We start from the raw sequence: 20,391 nt of genomic DNA on the forward strand, positions 1-20,391 counted from the left end.
TGCAGGTCTGTTTGTGCGCGTGTGTGTGTATGTGTGTCTTTATATATCACACATGACATTCACTGCAGTTTCCCACATCATTGCAGGATTCTGAAAAAAGTGCTGAATCGAATACAAGGCTTTTCTTTTAATTTTAACAATGAGGTCATGACCAAAAATAATCATAAGAAAAGAAAATACATTAATACAAATATTTGATAAATCTTGTCTTTAAATTTGAGAAAAAACGTTCTGATATAAAAGAAATGTGATTTTATTAAGAATGTCCGTATTAAAACAGTTAAAGAAATGTATTTCAGAATGTTCTAAAATGATGTTCTCAGATTTAACACATCATTTGTTATATAAGTCAAGTTTTACTGAGGTAAAAGCCACCAGAGGGCATCTCCATAGAGGGCTAATAGATATCACATTAAAAATACATTAAATACTAGTTTTGAAATGTTAAGACCGTTGGATGCCTAGAGATCGAGATTTTATCTTGGAGGTTTTAAGATTGATCTAACAACTTGCTCACAAAAAGTAACATCTTTTTTTATTTAATGTCTGACCTTCCTTTTCAAAATGTCTCTGATAAATGAGATATAAGTGAAAACACACAACTACCAATGGTTTAATTTCATACCGAAAAATAGACTGAGGCTTAGTTTGATGCCTTATCAAAATTAGACTCTGTGACAAACTTTGCACACTTGCTCATTCACCCAATTGAGATTCTGACAAACCAGCCTGTAAGTGAAGAGGATGGATTAATGATTGCTTAAGTCGTAGGTTGTAACTGGCCACCAAAATCAATGAATAAGGGAGCAAAAGACACATGAATGCTTTACTTGCTTGCATTTCTTGAAACCTTTATTCAACACATCAAAATGGTAAAATATTGGACTCTTGTACAGACAATAATTTAAATAAATACCAAGATTAATTATCATTAACAAACGCAACAAGCAGTATCGTCAGAGAGGCCTAAAGCTTCTAGACTTCTTCAGGAGTCTTTTTCTATCGATTACAGGGGAAGTTATACGCTTAAATAAATGTATTAATAAGTAAATAAGCAAACAGCTAGCAGTTGAATATTATTTCCATTTGGCATCATCACAGTCGTCAGTGAAACGTTTTAATTGTACAATCATTTATGCAAAGTGCTTTGTGACAATATGCCTCACAATGTGTGTTTTTTCTTTAGATTTCAATACCTACAGGGTTTCTCTCCTCATGTAGAAAGCAGTTCTAAAAGACCTCAAAGCATCCCCTTATCATCAGAAATAAACCTCTATGGCACTACACGAGGATGCTTGATGTGGTCTTGTAACTTTACATTGCACTGTTTAACTGTTTTTAAATACCATGTTGTAAATAATACAAAAGCAGTTTACACAGCACAATGCAAATTAAAGTTGAAAACTCACCCAACTGGTGTAGCAAGTAGTGTAGAGCTCATCTACAAAATTAAATAATTATCAGAAGAATATTTTCCAACCTCTGTATGCTCAGGGGTTTGCTGGGTACATTAGTAAGGCAGTCAGCACAGCCGATAACATTTAAAAAATCGTCATGGTGAAAAACGTTGCTACAAGAGTGAGTTTCAGTCCGTTGTGTTGAAGGTTTATTGTCGTCATCACAGTGTAAATTGTTTCCAGTATCCTTCCCAATTCTGAAGTCTGCCTCCAATCATATGCAAAACGTCAAGAGTCCATTTGTTTCTAAAGCAGGCCATCTTGTTCAAAAACGGAGGGCAGGAGGGAGAAGTCGAAGGGCAAAAACTTTACACCGGTCCCATGGTAGAACTTATTCTGAAACTCCACCCTGAAATCAAATGGCCAAGTGAGCAATGAGGGAACTTTTAATAAACGATAAGGGAGGTAATTGCAAACTGTGAGAGCTAAGTCACACCACCAAAACAAATAGTGAAAAGAGAAGAAAATCAATCACGTCTTAATACTGTTACTTTATTTTAAAGATATCTTTTTCAAGCTCTCATTAAATGTCTTTTTGGTCAAGTTGAACAAGTCATCATCAAATCAAGTATCATTAATAATACCATGATATTAATAATATAGCTAATGTGTACGATGAATAGATGTTGTGTTGTTTGGAAAATCAATTGTTTGATTTATGATTTAAAGATACAATACACAAAATCCTATGTTTACAGACAGTTTTTTAGCCTAATTTGCTAGTACTGTACATTGAAATTATTTTGAGATGTTTCTTCAAGACAACAAGTCTTTTCCACTATTTTCTGTGCAAAACAATTTTTATAAACTAAGAAAACAATTGGCTAATTACAACAGCTAAAATCCAAACCAATGTCTCATATCACACTATTCATTTTGAATTCCTTAACTGAAGAATGATTGTGAATATTCAGATCAGTCGGTACAGGAAGACTCACCAGTGCAATCTCAGAGCGTGGAGGAAAGCTGATAAACCCTCCATCACCAGCAGGATGGACACGGTGAGGACAGCGAAGAGGCCGAACACGGGAACTAAAAACACCACCCCCACCCTCGTGGTCATCCTCAGGCCCAGACGCATCACCATGCCCCACAACACCTCTGACAGCTCTGAAAACAAAACAGAATACGTCCATGGGGATGCACTAAGACACAGAAAATGAATTAATATCTGAGGGAAATAAAGTAGTAGTTATTGTGACTGCACTCACGGGCATGGGCCAAGCTGAGCGCCCACAGACGCAGGTATGATGCAGTGTTGGAGATGCAGCCCAGGCAGAACTCTATGGTGTGAATGGACTGGTACAGGAGCACATCTCCAAAGTCAAACTGCAAAACAGTTCAAATAATACATATTACAGCCCTGATGATGTTATACTGAGGGGAATGATGTCTGCGGTTCTCCTGTTTAATACATTACATATTTATTTTGAGAGAACATCTTTTAGTTCTGGGAAATACAAGTCCTCTCATGCTTTGGGAAACATAAGCAACATTTTTCATAAATGTCTGATATTTCATAGACCAATAAATAATCAACATTTAATTTATTAATGGACGATTTTAAGATTCATAAGCTGTCGCCCCTAAAACACACAAGACAACTACACACTTTTTCAAAAGGCTGTAACTAAATACAGCTCAAAGACAATTTCAGGCACAATGCTAAATCTAGCCATGCATACACAGGATGACCGACAGAGGCAGCCAGACAGTGTACAATGTCAGGTCATTTAAAAAGTGACATATTACAGCTTTCCAGATGAAAAGTAGCTGGGAGCATGACCATTGTCATGATGAATGGCAACTGAAAGAAATCTGAATATCAGCTTTTTCTTTTTAAGGGCTGTCAATCCACAAACAAATTAAAATTAAATTAAACTAGGATATACTAGCTATTACAAAAAAGGGAAGTGCTGGCTATAATCAAACAAGAGCTGCAAATCACACTGTATAACTAAAGGCATATTGCACTTGTTTTATAGCTTCTTTCAAAATGTGTGGTGCATCTTGTTTCTATGATATTGAAAGCTGTATATATTTGACTTCAATGTGAATGGAAAAGCCTTACTAGGTATAAGATTAGAACATGTGCAATAGCTTTAAACTCTGTGCAGCACATCAGTTTCATTATCTTATTTGCATGAAATAAAATACATTTAAATGCAAGATTTAAAAAGGCATGGTACTTGTGGATCTCTGACCTCTTTGGGAAGAGCTTCTCTGCCCGGCGCTTCATCAAGTCCCTCCTCTTCATCATCATCTTCATAGGATGCTGCTGCTGAGGTGTCGTCCTCACTTACACGCCTCACCCTCTCATAACCCTGAGGTGAGACAACACCATTATAGTTGAATGAACGATTACTCATGTAGAGTATAAATATTTATTTTAAATGTTTTGGATCAGACATACTCTGCGTCTGCGCAGGCCTTTGCCTCCTCGGTACAGCCAATACAAGTAGAGCGGTTTTCCTAACAGCATCACGGGAACTGACAGCATAGCTATGACAATTAAGAAGATTTGCAGCCCAGTCTGTGGAATAAAAGAAAATGCTTTAGCACAGGATCAAATACAGCCAGAGCTAAGAGTGTTTGAGGTTGTTACCTGTCCTGGGTAGAGAGGAGCGAGGTCCTTCCCCTGCATGACGAACATGTTAATGAAGTGAATGAGGATGCTGGGAGCCTGGCTGGAGTCTCGAGCCCCGAACGCCAACCACTTGTAGACAATCATGAACACCAGGTAGCCAAAGAGACAGAGCAGGAAGAGCAGCTCAGGAAGAAACAGCAGGTAGACGTTAAACTTCTGCCGGAAGTGCCTGAGGGGAGAGAACAGAGTATGGGAATAGAGGAAATGATAAGAGTGGTTTTAATGATTGCACCCTTTAAATGCTCTTCAAAACAACATATTGTTTTTGTCGGCGATAGTAGAGAAAGATTCAGGATTTAAAGGCTTTACTGTCATCTGCCCAACAGCTAGTTTCAGTCCCAAGCTCCTCCAACAATTCAACATACATGTGCATAACATAACAAGAAAAATAGCGCAAGAAAAAAAATGGAAAAAATGGTGCAAGTAACGAATATAAAAGTAAATTCAGAAGAAGGTAAACTATAAACGTGTAAAATACATTAAGATTATATAAAGGGTGTACAATGAGATTCTGTACAGTGGAACGAAATATTGCTACTTAAAAATAAAGAAAGAAATATGTGAGCTGTAAACATATGCGTGAAATAAACATGAAGTTCTGTGGTGTGTTATTGTTTCATATTCCAGTTTTATTTGTGACATTTATGAGAAGCTGCTGGTACACCTATGATAGAAAAGCTACGGGCGCTGTATTTTTGAATTGATGGATTGCATTGCTGTACGGATACATAAATAAAATGGATGTACGGTTCCCGTCAGGGACTGGAGCCACTCACAGGTGATTGAAGATGCTCAGCACCACGCCAAAGCTCATGTGGATAACACCAATAACCACTGACATCTTCATCTTGTAGGAGTTGAGGAAGGACAGCCGGTTCACTGCCAAGTTCCATATCTGATAGGATATTAAAAAGCATCTCAGTGAAAATGACTTGGAGATATGAGTCAATTATGTTCTGACGGTAATGCCTGAGTGCATTTACTCACAGGATCGATGCCAAATGGGTACGGTCCAGTGAAAACGCCGGTGACGTTGGGGTCTAATGTGAGCAGAGAATTTGTTTGGAGGGTTTTATTTCTGCAATGTAAAAAGAAGAAATGCATCAAATACAAAACCCATGAAACACCACGCGCTGTATACTGACAGCTTTGGTTAGAGACCATAAACTGAGCTGGAAAACACATTAAATGTCAATATTGCACAAAACAAAAGACTTCCGCAATATAAATTCATTACATATGTTGCACCTTTCTTTCATAGTTTTATACATTTGGGGAAATACATTCATTACAATCACAACTATGGTTTTGATGCTACAAAGGAGAGTAAGGAGAATTGTAAACAACAAATATATTATTTATAGTGTTTAAATACAAGGTGTAATACATTTGATAGATTTGAAAAGAACCATGAAAATAAGGTGATTAAGAAATATACAACCGGGGTGAACAATAAATGATTTGATGTGAGGAACATAGATTTTATTTGGTTTCTTTATTTCATTTCAAATGTATCCTTTTAATGAGAATTGAGGATAATAGAAATTGTAAAAAGGTAGGAACCATTTAGTCTGTATACATTTGATTTGTCCCTATTTCAAAGTAATGTGTTTAGTATTTTCTAAGTGAGTATTTGAGTGGAAAATGTTGAAAAATATAAAAATATAAAAAACTGACACTCAATTTAGTGTCAGTTTAACTAAATTAAACTGACAGATGAAGTGGTGTGTATTTAATGCTAGCTCACGTCCACTGCTGATTTGTGAACATGGCCTTGACGCTCCAGGCTGAGCCGAATATATTCAGAGACTTGGAGAAACAGTCGTTGTAAATCAGCCCGGTGTAGATGGAGAAGATCCCCATCATCAGGATGATGTAACGTCCGCTGAAGAACGTCTCCCATATCTGAGATCGACAGACACACAGCTGTCAGATGAAACTCACTTACAATCACTGCATTATGGATGAGACTCATTCCTACCTCATTGCTGGATCGCTTCTTCTTCTGCTGTTTTTCTGTCAGCACCATCCACAGGGCGAAGAGACTCATTACTATGCCGTGCCCGAGGTCGCCAAACATCACGGCGAACAGGAAGGGGAATGTGATGATGGTGTAGGGAGCTGCCAGTGAGAGAAACGCCCTTCATTATGTTTGTGTACTCTCCAAAGCAAACAATAAGACACTTTAAAGTTGGTTCTTAATGAGCAAAGAGTGGGTTCTTACCTGGGCTTACCTCGCGATAATCCCCCACCCCGTACGCCTCCACGATGCTCTGAAAGCCAGACGTGAATTTGTTGGTTCTCAGCAGCGTGGGCGGGGTGTCGGAACTCGGGATGCGGTTCACAAAGGACGGAACAGTGGCATCACCTTTCCGCTGTGAAGAAACAAAGACAAAAATGTAAAGGAGAATTCTGGAATCGGAGTTATATATTCACAGAACAAGACACATTGATGATGTTTGGAGCTCCCAGTGTTGTGTTAAATATTTACAGGTTTGAGTGATTCTCAGACCTGTAAGTTTACCACTAAAGCATTCTTGGTGGGAAATGTAATCTTAACATAAATAAAAAATAAACATTGAAACATAAATGCAGCCTGGAGCAGTAGGACTTACTGGCACTTACTGCACCGCAAACACAGGAAATGCTAACCGACAACAAACAGGAAATTAAACAACCAACAATAATACTAGAAAACAATGAAAACATTAGAAACAGCCGTTCAGAAACTGAAGTTATTCTGCTGACAGTGTTAATATGAAAAGCATTTTTAAAAGACTCATTGTGATACACCTGAATTAATAGGTCAACATTTATTTTTAAACCAGCTCAAAAGATAAAATAAATCAATCTTTGCTTTTACCCTTAGCTAAATACTCAGTGTAAACTGTATTTTGGCTTACACAAAGATTCTTAAGTAATGATAACTTCTTAATATGAATATCAATACTTGGTGTTTATTGAGGCTGTTTTATTAAATGTTAGTAAGTATGTACATTATTATTATTTTAAACACAGCTTTTTTTCTCCACTTTTGTTAAAAAGTATTGTATTGTTCGAGAGGCTTTTGGGCATTTTTTAAGCGTGTCATTTGAAAGTTTATTGAGCATGATGGCAGTTTTCTGTTCCGATAAACAAAAACCCAGCCCTAATAATTATTTCCCCTCACCGCTCCTTCTTCCAGCGCCCCCCGCAGGTTGGCCAGGTCGCTGACGGGACACCACACCTCGGCGATCAGACACTTGTTGGTGACGTCGAAGCTGCAGAGGTTCAGGATGTGGTAGATGGCCTTCATCTTCTTCACCTGCACCACCCAGCCGAAGGCCGACTCAGAGGCCTTCTGCAGAACCTGCCTCAGGTACTCCTCAGTGCGGTGCAGCACCTGGGGGAAGACAACAGTTACTACAAACTCACTGAGAGTGTGTGTACGTGTTTCATGTTTCCGTCTTCCTTCATTGATCCTACGTTGTTCAGGTCTTGGATGCGTGTCCGTAAACTGTCCAGCACATCCGCTCGCTCCTCATCGTTCTCAGGGTGCGGGTAAAGGTGGCAGTGGTAACTAGAGAGGACAGAGACAGGACATGTACGCTGATTAATGAAGGAGAATACAAAGATACACTGAAAGATGTAATCATGTGATGATGGTATTCTTACCAATCGCAGATCTTTTGTACTTTCTGTCCGATCTGGTCTCCCCAGAAAGAGATGAGAAACACAACACTTTTGCTGATCTCTCCCTGAAACAACAAAGATCAAGGCAAGTTTTTATCACAGCTTTAAAAAAAAAAAAACTTTTGCACCTAATACTGTACAGCACTTTTTATTTGAGTTTGTAGACAAGTAGGATTTAAAATGTCATCATTGTGTCATAGTGTCCTTTTTTTGACATGCCTAAATCCCAGTCATGAAGTTTTAATTTAAGAACCCAAAAATGTTAAATGACCTCTGTTTCTAAATACATCTAAATATTCATAAGCTTAGAAGAGCGATGTGTCTTCTACTCTAATTCACAAACAATCTTTGGCTAAATTCAAGCCAGCTGCATAGAGCACACTAACCAGGGAATAGCAGACACATTTTTAGTTTAGCTGTTACATTTACCTGTGATGTTTGTCCAGGTGAGTAGTGACAATCGGCTTGAAATATCTGTCAATATCTTTATGTTTGCCATGGCTCTTCGGTTAAAGACTTCGCTTAATGTGTTTGCTTCATTAGGCCAAAATGGAACCGGCTCCAACATATCCCTTGTTTAAATGTGGTTGAATCAGATTTACAGAAGCAATATAAGCCAACACACCAATAATACATCACATTTGAAATCCAATGTTTATAACCTCTGATTGGTGCACAACAATGGTTAAAATGTTAACAGGGTAACTTGTAATCTGTAACCTATTGCATTTCAAAAGCAACCTTCCTAACCCTGGAAATACAAAATCACCTCCAACTGAGCTTTGCCAAGCCATAATCAAATAGGAAACACAAGAAGAAACACAGAAAAGTGAAATAAAGGGAAGCTAGACATTGTGTTCATGTTAGACCCTGTTGCTCATAATAAGGAGCCGATAGAGATAACAGCTTTTCATGGGCCTTAAAACAAAAAAAACAGCAACCCCCGTTTGTGTTGACCTGGCAGAATGAATGATACAACATCTCTCCCATGCACCATGCAGTAACTCACAGTGTCGAGGTCAGTGAGGTTCTCGTCCACCTCTGCGTAGCTGAGGATGGTGTAGCCCTTACACACTCTCCACAGCATGCGCTCGAAGGCCTCCACCTTCACCCGCTGGATGAGACCGGAGACAAACCTTCAGCCAGGAGAGATCAGCAGAGGTTAGACGTTCATTTCTTTATGATAGCACACATTAAGATGTTGTGTTGTGTGGATGTTAGTGACAAGTATTGCCGCGCCGCTCACCCCAGCTTGGCTCCGAGTCTCTGCATGCCGGTGCACCCTGACACCGAGTCCGTCTCCATGGTGGGGAACTCTTCATACTGAGGACCAAGAGCCTCGTGCTAATTATAAAAGGAAACATGTAAAAGTATTGACATTCAAAAATCCACTACTTGTCAAAGTCTGCTTTGAAAACCATATTTAATTAAAATAATGTAAGCATTATCTGCAAAAATATTTATTGAGAATTCAAAAGTAAAAGTCCTTTTCTATTAAAATATCCCCTGACAGTGTTTTAGTATAATAACAATGTTGTAAGTATTGATAGGAGCGCTGTATCATTGTGCTTTTTTGTATGTGACTGCTGTAGATGTTTATGGTCATATTAAATATTTTATATATTGTATATTCAGCTTTTTTCTTCTTTGGGATAATGCATTTTCCAGGTTATCCAGCCCATAAAGAAATACTTTATGCTGCAGTTTATTAAAAAAATTCAATTTCAAAATCAGATAATATGGAGTTATATGGAGTTAACTGGACAGGAAGAGGCTGAGAAATGACTGTCAGACTTATGTCGTGGGATAAAAACCAATTGATTTCCTATTAGATGTAGGGACAAGTCATTATAGATTAGTACACATGTGAATGTACAGTACTTGAGTAAATGCACTTAGTTATATTTCACCACTATCCTATACTTTGTGGTGTTTACAGATTCTCACATTGATACCATCGTTGCTCTTTGCCGTGTCTCTTTTTAGCAGTCTGGATGAGTCATTTTTTAGCGACTGCACTGAGACCGTGTCTTTAATCTGAGCCTCTGTCACCACGGGAAACTAAACACGTACGTGACAAGAGAACAAGCGGACGAGGTTAAGGGAAGCGTTTCACCTGAGATGTAAACAGAGTGGGAGGAGGACAAAGCAGAACATTAGGAAGCACACTCACTCTGGAGCGGCTGTGGATGAAGGTGCGTGTGATCTTCAGCATGTGTGTGTACTCGGTGAGCTCCAGGAGGTTCCTCTGCAGCTTCTCTTTGTTCCGAGCCACCTCGCTCAGCTCCATCTCCAGCCTCTGAAGCTGCTCCTGCACACCAACACACATCCAACACCACCTTAAGTTTGCATTTAGTTAACTTACGAAGAGGAGCAACTGGGAAAATAAAGCAACAACGCCACAAGTCCACACATTTAAAACATTAAACTGTAAAAGATACATTGACCGATAGCAGGTAGACAAAAAAAAGCCTGCAAATTTAACTAATTCCATGAACTATCACTGGCTAAATACTAATATTCAATAAACATTTAATCATTTGGTCTATGAAATGTCTGAAAAAAGTAAAACATGTGTAATTATGTTTCTCAAAGTCCAAAGCAATGTCTTTAATTCTCTTGTTGTGTCAGTCTAAAACCCAAAACATTTGGTTTAATAGGATATTAAAATGAGGAAAGCAGGAAATGTCAATATTTGAAAGGCTGAAAACAGCATTGAGTAATTACCATTATATGATATTTTTACACTATTTTGTCAACCCTCCATAAAGGGAAACTAAGCATGATACCATTAGACATGGTGGACCTTGATGCTTTTTGTAACCATGTCGATACTGAACATATGGAAAAGATAAGATAAGATGGAACTTTATTAATCCCTGTGGGGAAATTCAAACTGTAGGTTTGTAGACCTGAAGGTGGAAGGACATGCTCAATCAAAAAAACTTGTATAATATTACAGTATATTGTTCATATAAATGAACAGCCAGGATATCTATGTTGTATATAAATAGTTTATCCAGAAGTGATCAGAACCAGGACACTAGTGTTATGTGTAAACAGACAAAGATCAACACTATAAAAGTGTAAAAAATTGTTAATTTTGCAGTAAAATGTGGCTGTTGAAGTGAATCTTACCATGATCTCGAGCACCTGTCTGGGCGGAGGAGCGAGCGGGCTCTCATCCTCCTCTGGAACAGCGATGTGAGTCTTCTGAATCTCCCTCAGAAGGTAACCTGTCCAGGAAAAAATGCTGATCGTTTGTTTCGAGGTAATTATTCCAGGAGTGTTGGAGCTAAATCCCAGAGGGACCGCTTTAATAAATCAGCCGTGAGTTGCTTACATAACCCTGATGATATATCATTGAGGTGTACACTAAAGACTACACCCACATGAACCACCCCAGGTGCTCTCTCTCTTACCCAGAATCCTCTCCATCTCCTCACATCTCTTGATTTCGCTGACGAAGCGCCGCTGGAACGAGCTGACACTCGGGTTGAGCTGAAACCAGAGGAGAAGCACAGGTTACTGCATCATTCTGTGCAGGTGCTAAAACCATCACAGCTTTACACTGTCCCTAATATTTTAAATGATTTATTGTTGTTAATACATATTTGTTATATCTTTGTAATGGTAGACTTTATTCTTTTCAATTTTAATGATTTATTAATGTTTTTTGTATGTACCATAACAAGGGAAAAGTCCTTCAACATATGCTGTACTTTACAAAAAACCCATGATTTAAATATTGTTAATTTAAGTAAAGCACAATGTGGAATAATTTGACCTAAAACCTTGACAAAATAAATACATTTTACATTAAAAGTCAGTCATAATTCAGACAGACAGACAGACAGACAGACAGACAGACAGACAGACAGACAGACAGACAGACAGACAGATAGATAGATAGATAATAGCAGGAGGTTCCCCCATACACCATCCCTCATATGTATCCATGTTTACCAAGAGAAAGACAGAAGTAAGGTATTAGTTTATTCTACATTAAACATAGGATAACGCATATGAATAAGCATAAAGACTACTTCTATACGACTGTTTTTGCATCCTCTCTATACTTACATCTCGAAACTCGACCAGCCCCAGCTCCCCCAGCTCACTGATGCAGTCATATTCTGAGCCGGACTGCAGGAACAGTTGCGCCAGACACATCTCCTCACTCCGAAACACCATCTTTATCTGCCTCAGACCTGCTGCGCCGTTTAGTAATCTGTCTGTAGCCCAATGAAGCTGCACACCGAGCCTTTCACCACCCGCCAACACAGGACATCACAACACGTAACGAGTCGGCGAGTGCATTTAATCAATTAACACCCTCTCGAGGATTAATTATCGTCAAATAAAAAAGTCCCATTCCAGATGAGGCTTTGTTTCTCATTCCGAGTCTGTAGACAGTGTTATCATCGCCTGGTGTCTATTTAATAAAGAATATGAAAACAAAGACAGAAACCTCCCTGATGCACAGGCTCGCGGAGAAAGGCGTCATCCCGCGAGCGTTTTACCTCCGACACCTGTCATTGTTCGGGCGCTAAAACACGGAGACGACGCAACGCTGGCTGCACAGAAACGAGCAACAGGCAGACAAAAAGATAAATGTTTAACCCGCCATGATAACAAACGCGGCTGAAGCCAGCATCACGCGTTAATAATAGAAGCCAAAGTCAGAAATAGGCTCCGGCCTTTATTCCCACTACGTCGCCCGGCAATTTGACACAGATTGCGTCGCCGGGTTGCCAGGTAGGGTCGCATCCTCTGAAATAATCGTTGTTTCTTAAATTGTATGATTAAAAGAGGCGAAACAGGTTCCATGTAGAAGAAGAATATAATTTCTGCTTGTAAATGTTATTTTACTTACGTTTGCCTTGTGTTGACATTAAAACTGCAGGTAGGCTATTTAACACCCTGCTGTATCAACAGCGTTTATTTGCTTTACTAAAATATATATTTCCTTAGGAAAATGCAGCTCAAGAATACATTTAAAGCCTGCACGAAAGGCTTTTGGGACGAGGAGACTGTAGTCAACAAATGATGAACAATAACATTTAATTGTAATTATCCTAACTTTTGTATCATTGAAATGTTCAATGTCTCAAAAGTTTTATTGGAACTTAATAGCTAGCACTTTTGCCATTATATCTTCCATTTTCAATAGTTATAAATAAAGGTCTATTTTCATATTTCTTTTAAACAATTTAGTTAATCCCTTTGTCTCGAAATGGAATTTTTTTAAAAGGGGGGTTATCTCGCAAACCTGGCAACCACCGCATGTTCTTACTCTGTTCCGTCACTGAAAGAGGGCCGACCATCTGCACTTCTTTGTGTGTGAAATCCTTTATGGTGTTTTATTATTATTTGTTTCTTTTGGTGTCAATACAACAAATCTTACGATGTAATGAATAATTACATAAAGTTATTAAATTATATTATTATTGATGAGACTCTGGCTACATGCCGTTACATAGCTACTATAAACCACCATGACTCAACACAAATGTTACTTGGGATTAGATAAATCTGGATATGGTTAATTTTTTTAAATCAGGCATTTAACAATGGGATGTTATTTCTCAGTATTCAAATGGGAGGAGCATCTCAGATTATTTAATCCAGGGGGTTCACAGCTGTGTTTAGTCAGCTAAAGGTGCAAGGAGAAATCTTGGAACCAGAAGGTTGCCAGTTCGATCTCCAGGCTGGCAAAATCAGAGCATTTTTCCCCCCATTAGTTTGCCCTTGAGCAAGGCCCATAGCCCTCAACTGCTCCCTGTCAGTCTGGGATTGTATTGAACAGGTGTGTAAAACCTGAAGCCTCCTGAATTATTATCTTTCATTTGCATTAATGCTAACAAGCTCCCGCTGTTTTGGGTTTTTCCCCCGGGCGACATTTACATAATGGCGCTGTATATCTGTATGACGTTCACCAGATCAATGTCTGATGACCAAAACATTGTTTTAGGAATGTTTTGGTTCTTTTACATTAAAGTAGCAATACACACGCTTGTGCTTTGCCAAACCATATGAAGTAATTGATGTTAGCACAATGAAACATCAATAGAAAAATAACACCATCTGAGTTTAGAGTTTGCTTCCTCTATGCCTATGATGCTGGGTCCGGTCTCAGGGAAACAGGGATGCGGGAAGGGGGGGTGCTGCTGCACCTCTATCTGTTGGCGGCGAGTTGTAACTGCAACGCCAAAAAGTTCACTAAACAAATCAATACAAGTTTTATTTTGACTTACTATTTTTGAGTTAGCATTTTAGTGTAAGCAGTCTATAAAAAGCTTCAAAATATAAGAGAAAGTGATAATGCGGTGTGCTTCTTCTGTTGCTGTGCTATAGAAAAAAGAAGCTCGTCAGTGCAGACAAGATCAGGGATGGGAGTTTTGTTAACAACTGGCGAAAGGCAGGGGAAACATTTAGGGAGCATGAGTCCCATCAACACACAGGCCGTCAGCAAATTGGCAGCATTAAAATGAACACCGATTAATGCACTACTCTCACAAACTAAAGACCAAATGACTGCATTTAATATGAAGTTATTATACAGGGCCGCCCCTCCCTAGTCTCTACACGCGGATGCGGCCTCATTATGCGGAGGGAGCCTCCTCTGAAGCGCAAACGCGGCGCCCTACTGTACAGTGTAGCGCGCTACAGTTTCGCCGCTGCGAGGCACCACTAGCACACCCAACTCTGACTGACTTCCCGCGTCCCTGCAGGGAAAAGACCGTTTCACTTGCAACAGTGGAAAGCAAAACTGCAGTGTGTCCTGTGCAGTGTCCCCAACTCTTTTCAAAGAAAGAGGCTAACGTCGGACACGCATATTCGGAATCATCACATAATCATTCATTTGCATAAAGGTCAGTGGTTCAGAAGAAAATCCAACTTGTATTGCATTAGTAATGAGAAATATGACAATGGGATTTAAATTAATCTCGAACCATCGCATCAGAACAGACGAGGCAACCACAATGCCAAATAAGAAGTCATGTGGGGGCTTCTGTGTCAAAGGAAACACATAATGAAACTTGGGTCTGTTCCGGAATGTGGCTTCATATGAAATCAGTTACAAAAGTGTTATCATCAACCCGACGGGGAAAGTTGAGTCTGTGAGAAAAATGGAAAGTGATCTGGTGGTCTTTGGAACAGCAGTGCCATGCCAACAACAAATAATGCCACAACACAACCTAGGGGAAGGGAATGAAACCCCTTTAATGCAGTGGTTCTCAAACTTTTTCTGTCAGGCCCCCCCTTTGGAGAAAAAAATTAATCGGGCCCTCCCAACACAAATAGTCAGGCTCAGTGGCGGCGCCAGATATTTATTTTGGGGGTGCTGTGGGGTAGCTTGACATTTGATGAAGGGTGCTCAAACATTTAGGGTTTCCCATTAATGTACCGGTCGCTACAGTGGAATTTCCAACTGCAACACTTCCCACGCATATACACAGTGTGACAGTTACAATGAAGGCTCGAGGCATATAGGTGTAAGCAGGGATAAAGTGTTATTTGTATAGGTGGTGTGTGGACCTCACATAGGAGGGTCCGGGTGCGTGCTCCCCTGGGGCGATTTATTTTTAAATATTGAAGTTAAAAGCATCAATCTGGTGCACTTTGAGAGCAAAATGAAGAGATCTATGGATACATCTCATAACACCCATATTAAACAGAACTGTAAGCAGATTTACTTTTTCTTTATGGATATTTTACACATCACCCTTTTAAACTTTGTTTTTTTTTACTGTCATATAGTATTTCCTACCTGTTTTTCATTTATAACTATAATGATCATATAAACATGTGCCTCGGAAATAATTGTTTACATTAATGGTGACCAAAACGTTTGAGACCCACTGAGATAACTTAGACTGAAGTTAACTAAACACTCAGAGCCCTTTAGTTCACTGAGCCTCTCAGTCTGACAGGAGAGGACTCTCCTCCACTTTGTGGTTGAAAAAACTCTTTATATCCGTTAGCGTAGCTCGCTAGTACCAGAAACACACACACACACACACACACACACACACACACACACACACACACACACACACACACACACACACACACACACACACACACACACACACACACACACACACACACACACACACACACACACACACACACACACACACACACACACACACACACACACACACACACACACACACTTTTCAAATCAATAATTTTTCCAATTATGATTTATTTTTATTTTTTAATAACCATTTTTCCTCCTGGTCTCTCGCACCCCCTGTCATGCCTCTCTGCGCCCCCCACTTTGGGAACCACTGCTTTAATGCAACAGTTCTATTGTCCAGAAAATACGCTTATTATATATAAAGTTAACATTTTAAGACTTGAGGCTCTGTGCCAGACTGTTGAGCTCCTGCGACAGCGCTGTGACTGTATCCAGGATCCGCTGTTTGTCCTTCTCCTCTAAACGAGCTTCACAGCGCTGGGCAAACTTGTCAGGATGCCACAGCACTTGCTGCTTCAGGAGCATTTTACGGAACACCGGCACGTCGTTCCTGTCCACGCCGTGCAGCATCACATCCAGCATATCCTGCACCGTGCCTCGTGGAGCCGGCCAGGGGATGTCGCTGTAGCTCAGCTTTGTGTCTTTAGATGAAGAGCCACCATCAAAAGTAGCCGCGCACTTTTCATCGTACGTGCGCTTTTTACCCAGTTTAGTCTCTTCCTCTTTACGTTTGGCTCGTGCCAGGTACTCTTCGTGTTCCCTCTGCAGCTTCTCGTGCAGCTCCTTGTGGCTCTGCGCCTCCTGCTCTCTCTCTTGATCACTCTTCTTTTTCTTTTTCCACCCAGAAGACGAAGCTGCCAGTCTCTGAGTTTCAGCGATCTTCTTATCATAATAATCTCTTCTAATACGGTCAGCCCAGTCCCCAAAGTCTTCCTCATCATCATCGACAGGAAGATAATCATCAGCTGTGAATCAAGAACAGCTGTGTTATGATCAAGTCAAAACTGCTAGAATAAAATCCAGCCTTAAAGAAAGACATGAATGTACCATCATACACACCAAAGGTTTCATGGAACTCATCCACGCATTCCCCAAACAGCTTTTCGATCCACTCCTTCTGGGGGTCTTTTTCAGATGGACGACTCATGTTTTCAGCAGCCTGAAGAATATAAGGTCATATATGTAAAACTGATCCTTAACTAACAAACATTTTGCTCTTTAGACATCGGATAACACATTTAATACAGCTTAATTGAATTGTCTTTATTACCAATTAGATACATTGGTGTATATTATGAAAATAAACAGAGAATATATTTTTGTCAAATAAACTGAATTTTCATGGGAAAATGATGTAAGAATAAATTGCTAACCAAAATAGATTAATCACATGAGCGTTATAGAAAGCATCAATAAAGATACCTTTGCATTTTGGGGATTTGATCAGGAAAAACAAGCCATTTAAAAATCTGGCACTGTGACAACTTTTCATAGCAACTATAAAAACACAGCACTATCAAATGTTTCCAAATGTCTAATTTACCTTTGTTTGTTTCCTCCAGTCCAGCAGGTCTTGAGGTGTGACTCCAGCATTGTTGGGAGTATCCAAAGCTTCTGGACAACTGTTTTGGAGAGGCTCTACTAGGTCATTATACGCTGCAGGGAAACATGTAAGATATTTAGGTTGACATTCTTAATCATCATATACACAAGAATTACATGAAAGCATTAGTTTCAGAATGTTAGGCTCCAACAATGCATAATTATGTTAATAAATTTTTTTTTTTTTTTAAATCACACAGGAAGTCAAATCCTGGTTCTCCTACAACTTCCTCAAACGTAACAGTGATAAATCTGAGGTTCTCCTCATTGGAACCAAATCCACCCTCACAAACCTGACAGTTTCTCCATTTCCATCGACAACTCCTCAGTCTCACCCTCCCCTCAGGTTAAGAGTCTGGCTGTCAGACTTTCCTTAAAAACTCACATCAGTAATGTCATTCGGTCTGCTTATTTCCATATACGTAACATTAACCTCCTCCGCCCGTCCTCCACGCATCGACTACAGCAACTCTCTTCCCTTTGGTCTCCCTCTCAAGTCCATCTACAACCTTCAACTTGTCCAAAACTCTGTCGTCACATCATCACCAGAATCCCCTCCAATAACCACATCACTCCTGTTCTTCAGCAACTTCAACGGCTGCCTGGCGAATACCGTAACGATTTTAAGAGACCGCTCCTCACCTTTAAGGCTATCCACAACTTCACTCCTCTGTACCTCTCCGACCTCCTGCACATCAACACACCCTCCTGCACTCTTAGGTCTTCTGCTTCCATCCACCTCACTGCACCACCCTTCTGCTTAACCACCATGGGGTCCAGAGCCTTCAGCCGCTCTGCACCCCGCCTCTGGAACTCCCTCTCCACTGGACATCCGGAATATTGACTCTCTCGATTTTCAAATCACGTTTAAAAATATATCTCTTCACACTGGCATATCACCCTGATCACTACTCATGGCACCTCTGTTCTTATTGATTATATTGTCTTGATTTTCTGCTAGTGTTTTGTTTTTGTTTTGTGTTTTTGTATCTTGTACAGCGAGTCGGCGACCTTGAGAGCCTTGAAAGGTGCCTATATAAATAAAATGCATTAGTATTATTATTACTTTACAGACTGCAGTGTAGCTTAAGCTATATATACACACACGTCATAATATAGCCGTTGAATACACTACATCTGCAAATAAACTAGTAACTAAAGCTGTGAAATAAATGTAGTTAAGTTAAAATAGGCTCACCTCTAAATGTTAATTAAGTACATTGGATCTTCTTTTCTCAAGTAAATAAGATAAGATATACCTTTATTGATCACTGTATGGAAATGCAGGTGTTATAGCAGTAAAAGAATGAGAGAGAAACACAGATAGTACACATTACATTACATGTCACTTGTTAGACACTTTTACCCAAAGTTACTGACATAGGCCTACACTCAATATTGTGCGAAATTGCCACAGGAGCAATTTGGGGTGAAGCTACAGCCTCATACACAGGGATAATTAAAAGAAAAAAAACAATAAGAAGAAGTAACACCATGTAGTAACAGTATTAATAAAAATAACAAATGAATTTGGTTACATCCAACAATAAGAAATCATAGATGTATGTTAACAGAACGTAGTAAAGGTAGGCTATATGTCCTATAAGCACTAAATATAGAGGTAACAGATACAGTTATAAATATCATATAAGTCAATCACAGCTTCTTCACCGAGTCTTCCTCACCTGTATTGTTGTTTTTCAGAGCCTTGTTGACGGCTACGTGTAACACCGTGTCTCCTTTGCGGTTCTTCTGGAGGACATCGGCTCCGTGTCTGAGCAGCAGCCGCAGCGCAGCGTCGTCTCCCAGGCAGCAGGCGAGGTGCAGCGGGCTCCTCTCCCTCCGGCCGTGGGAGAAGTTCACATCCAGGTCCCGGTGCCTCCGGAGGTACGACTTCAGCTTCAGCACGCTGCCCTCCTCCACGTACCTCCACACGCGTTTCTGCTTGCGAGATAACATGAGTACTTCAGAGCAGACTGAAATAAAGGAGTTTAATTAGACGTGTTAGCTTCTGAAGGCCTAGCATCGCTTAGCATTGGCTAGTGGGGTCCGTCTCATAAATAACTCCGAAGATCGCCTCAGCTAGGACACTTAGGTTCCGGGGACAGAATGGTTCTGTTTTTGTCACTAGGTGTCAGCATTTACTATCTTTCTAAATCAGGAATTATTTTTCTTAATTAATTGTATACATACGTTTTCTAAAAGCATAAGCCGATCTTATTAAGCACACATTTAAAAACACAACAGACTTAACTGTATAACCTTTTCTCTTATAGCTAATAACACAATTCAAAATAGGGTAGTATGTTGAGTATATTGTATATTTTATTTTTAAATTAAATAACCTGTGTTTATTGACTTAGTAGGCCACTGTACCTGAACATTATGCCCTAAAATACTATTTCTGTCTCTTAAAGCTGGTCAAAACAAAGCCACCATTCACAGTATGTATTTTGTGAGTGACGTTCTTCATTATTTCAGGACTCTGTTGACATCAGCCAGAATCAGATTTAATGGCTATTTGTTCTAATTTAAGGTATTTTACCCAGCGTTTGTTTATTTCAATTAATACTACATAAACAGAAATAAAAATGAGGCAAATAAATTAAGTTAAATTAAGCTAAACATGAGGACAAAAAGCTGAACAAAGGTTCAATAAATCAGAAGTATTGACACAGGTAAATGCACTATATAAAACCACAACAATATATTGAAACAGTAAAGCAATCGTGCTCAAAGGTTTGCAAAGGGTTGTACATAGCTTACTCAGTATTCATAAGCCTGTCTCTGGGTTTCTGGGCCTCCTTTCAACATGCCACCTGTCAGGAGGATGTCATAAAAAGAGTCATCTGTGTGCTTCTGTGTGTGGGTTTATACATCAGGGGTTAAAATTGTTCACTTTTTTAACTCCAAAAATGCATTCCAGTTACTCACAGTTATGTCATCTTGTACATTTCAAAAAAATGTTGGGTCATTACATTTTTTTTTTTTTAACAATTCCATGTGTTGTTGTGACACTTTGT

At 39.5% G+C, this 20,391-nt stretch overlaps 2 protein-coding genes across 2 annotated transcripts; both read right to left on the reverse strand.

Annotated features, from left to right (window-relative positions):
- Nucleotides 1-834: 834 nt before the first annotated feature.
- Nucleotides 835-12,518, reverse strand: atp6v0a2a (ATPase H+ transporting V0 subunit a2a). Its single transcript, XM_079658354.1, has 20 exons — nt 11,860-12,518; nt 11,199-11,277; nt 10,915-11,012; nt 9,950-10,087; nt 9,023-9,120; nt 8,786-8,912; nt 7,759-7,841; nt 7,570-7,663; nt 7,274-7,486; nt 6,329-6,479; nt 6,086-6,225; nt 5,852-6,009; nt 5,092-5,182; nt 4,881-4,999; nt 4,063-4,273; nt 3,871-3,990; nt 3,662-3,781; nt 2,669-2,786; nt 2,396-2,567; nt 835-1,806 (listed from the first exon to the last, which is right to left on the reverse strand). The coding sequence occupies exons 1-20, from the start codon at nt 11,968-11,970 to the stop codon at nt 1,704-1,706; spliced, it is 2,544 nt and encodes an 847-aa protein (XP_079514480.1). The 5' UTR covers nt 11,971-12,518; the 3' UTR covers nt 835-1,703.
- Nucleotides 12,519-14,979: 2,461 nt separating this feature from the next.
- nfkbil1 (nuclear factor of kappa light polypeptide gene enhancer in B-cells inhibitor-like 1) lies at nt 14,980-19,451 on the reverse strand. Its single transcript, XM_079658708.1, has 4 exons — nt 19,054-19,451; nt 17,310-17,422; nt 16,826-16,925; nt 14,980-16,731 (listed from the first exon to the last, which is right to left on the reverse strand). Exons 1-4 carry the CDS (start codon nt 19,325-19,327, stop codon nt 16,139-16,141), a joined length of 1,080 nt encoding a protein of 359 aa, XP_079514834.1. The 5' UTR covers nt 19,328-19,451; the 3' UTR covers nt 14,980-16,138.
- Between the last annotated feature and the right edge of the window lie 940 nt (nt 19,452-20,391).

Source organism: Notothenia rossii (genome assembly GCF_949606895.1).
Source record: "Notothenia rossii genome assembly, chromosome: 11".
Classification (NCBI taxonomy): Eukaryota; Metazoa; Chordata; class Actinopteri; order Perciformes; family Nototheniidae; genus Notothenia; species Notothenia rossii.

Coding starts and splice junctions, on each gene's coding strand:
- nfkbil1 (XM_079658708.1), bottom strand. CDS start 19,327: ATGTTATCTCGCAAGCAGAAACGCGTGTGGAGGTACGTGGAGGAGGGC. Junction 17,423..19,053: donor TCTGAAAAACAACAATACAG/GTGAGGAAGACT, acceptor GTTTCCCTGCAG/CGTATAATGACCTAGTAGAG. Junction 16,926..17,309: donor ACTGGAGGAAACAAACAAAG/GTAAATTAGACA, acceptor TATATTCTTCAG/GCTGCTGAAAACATGAGTCG.
- atp6v0a2a (XM_079658354.1), bottom strand. CDS start 11,970: ATGGTGTTTCGGAGTGAGGAGATGTGTCTGGCGCAACTGTTCCTGCAG. Junction 7,487..7,569: donor GCATCCAAGACCTGAACAAC/GTAGGATCAATG, acceptor GTCTTCCCCCAG/GTGCTGCACCGCACTGAGGA. Junction 3,991..4,062: donor CTCCTCTCTACCCAGGACAG/GTAACAACCTCA, acceptor TTTATTCCACAG/ACTGGGCTGCAAATCTTCTT.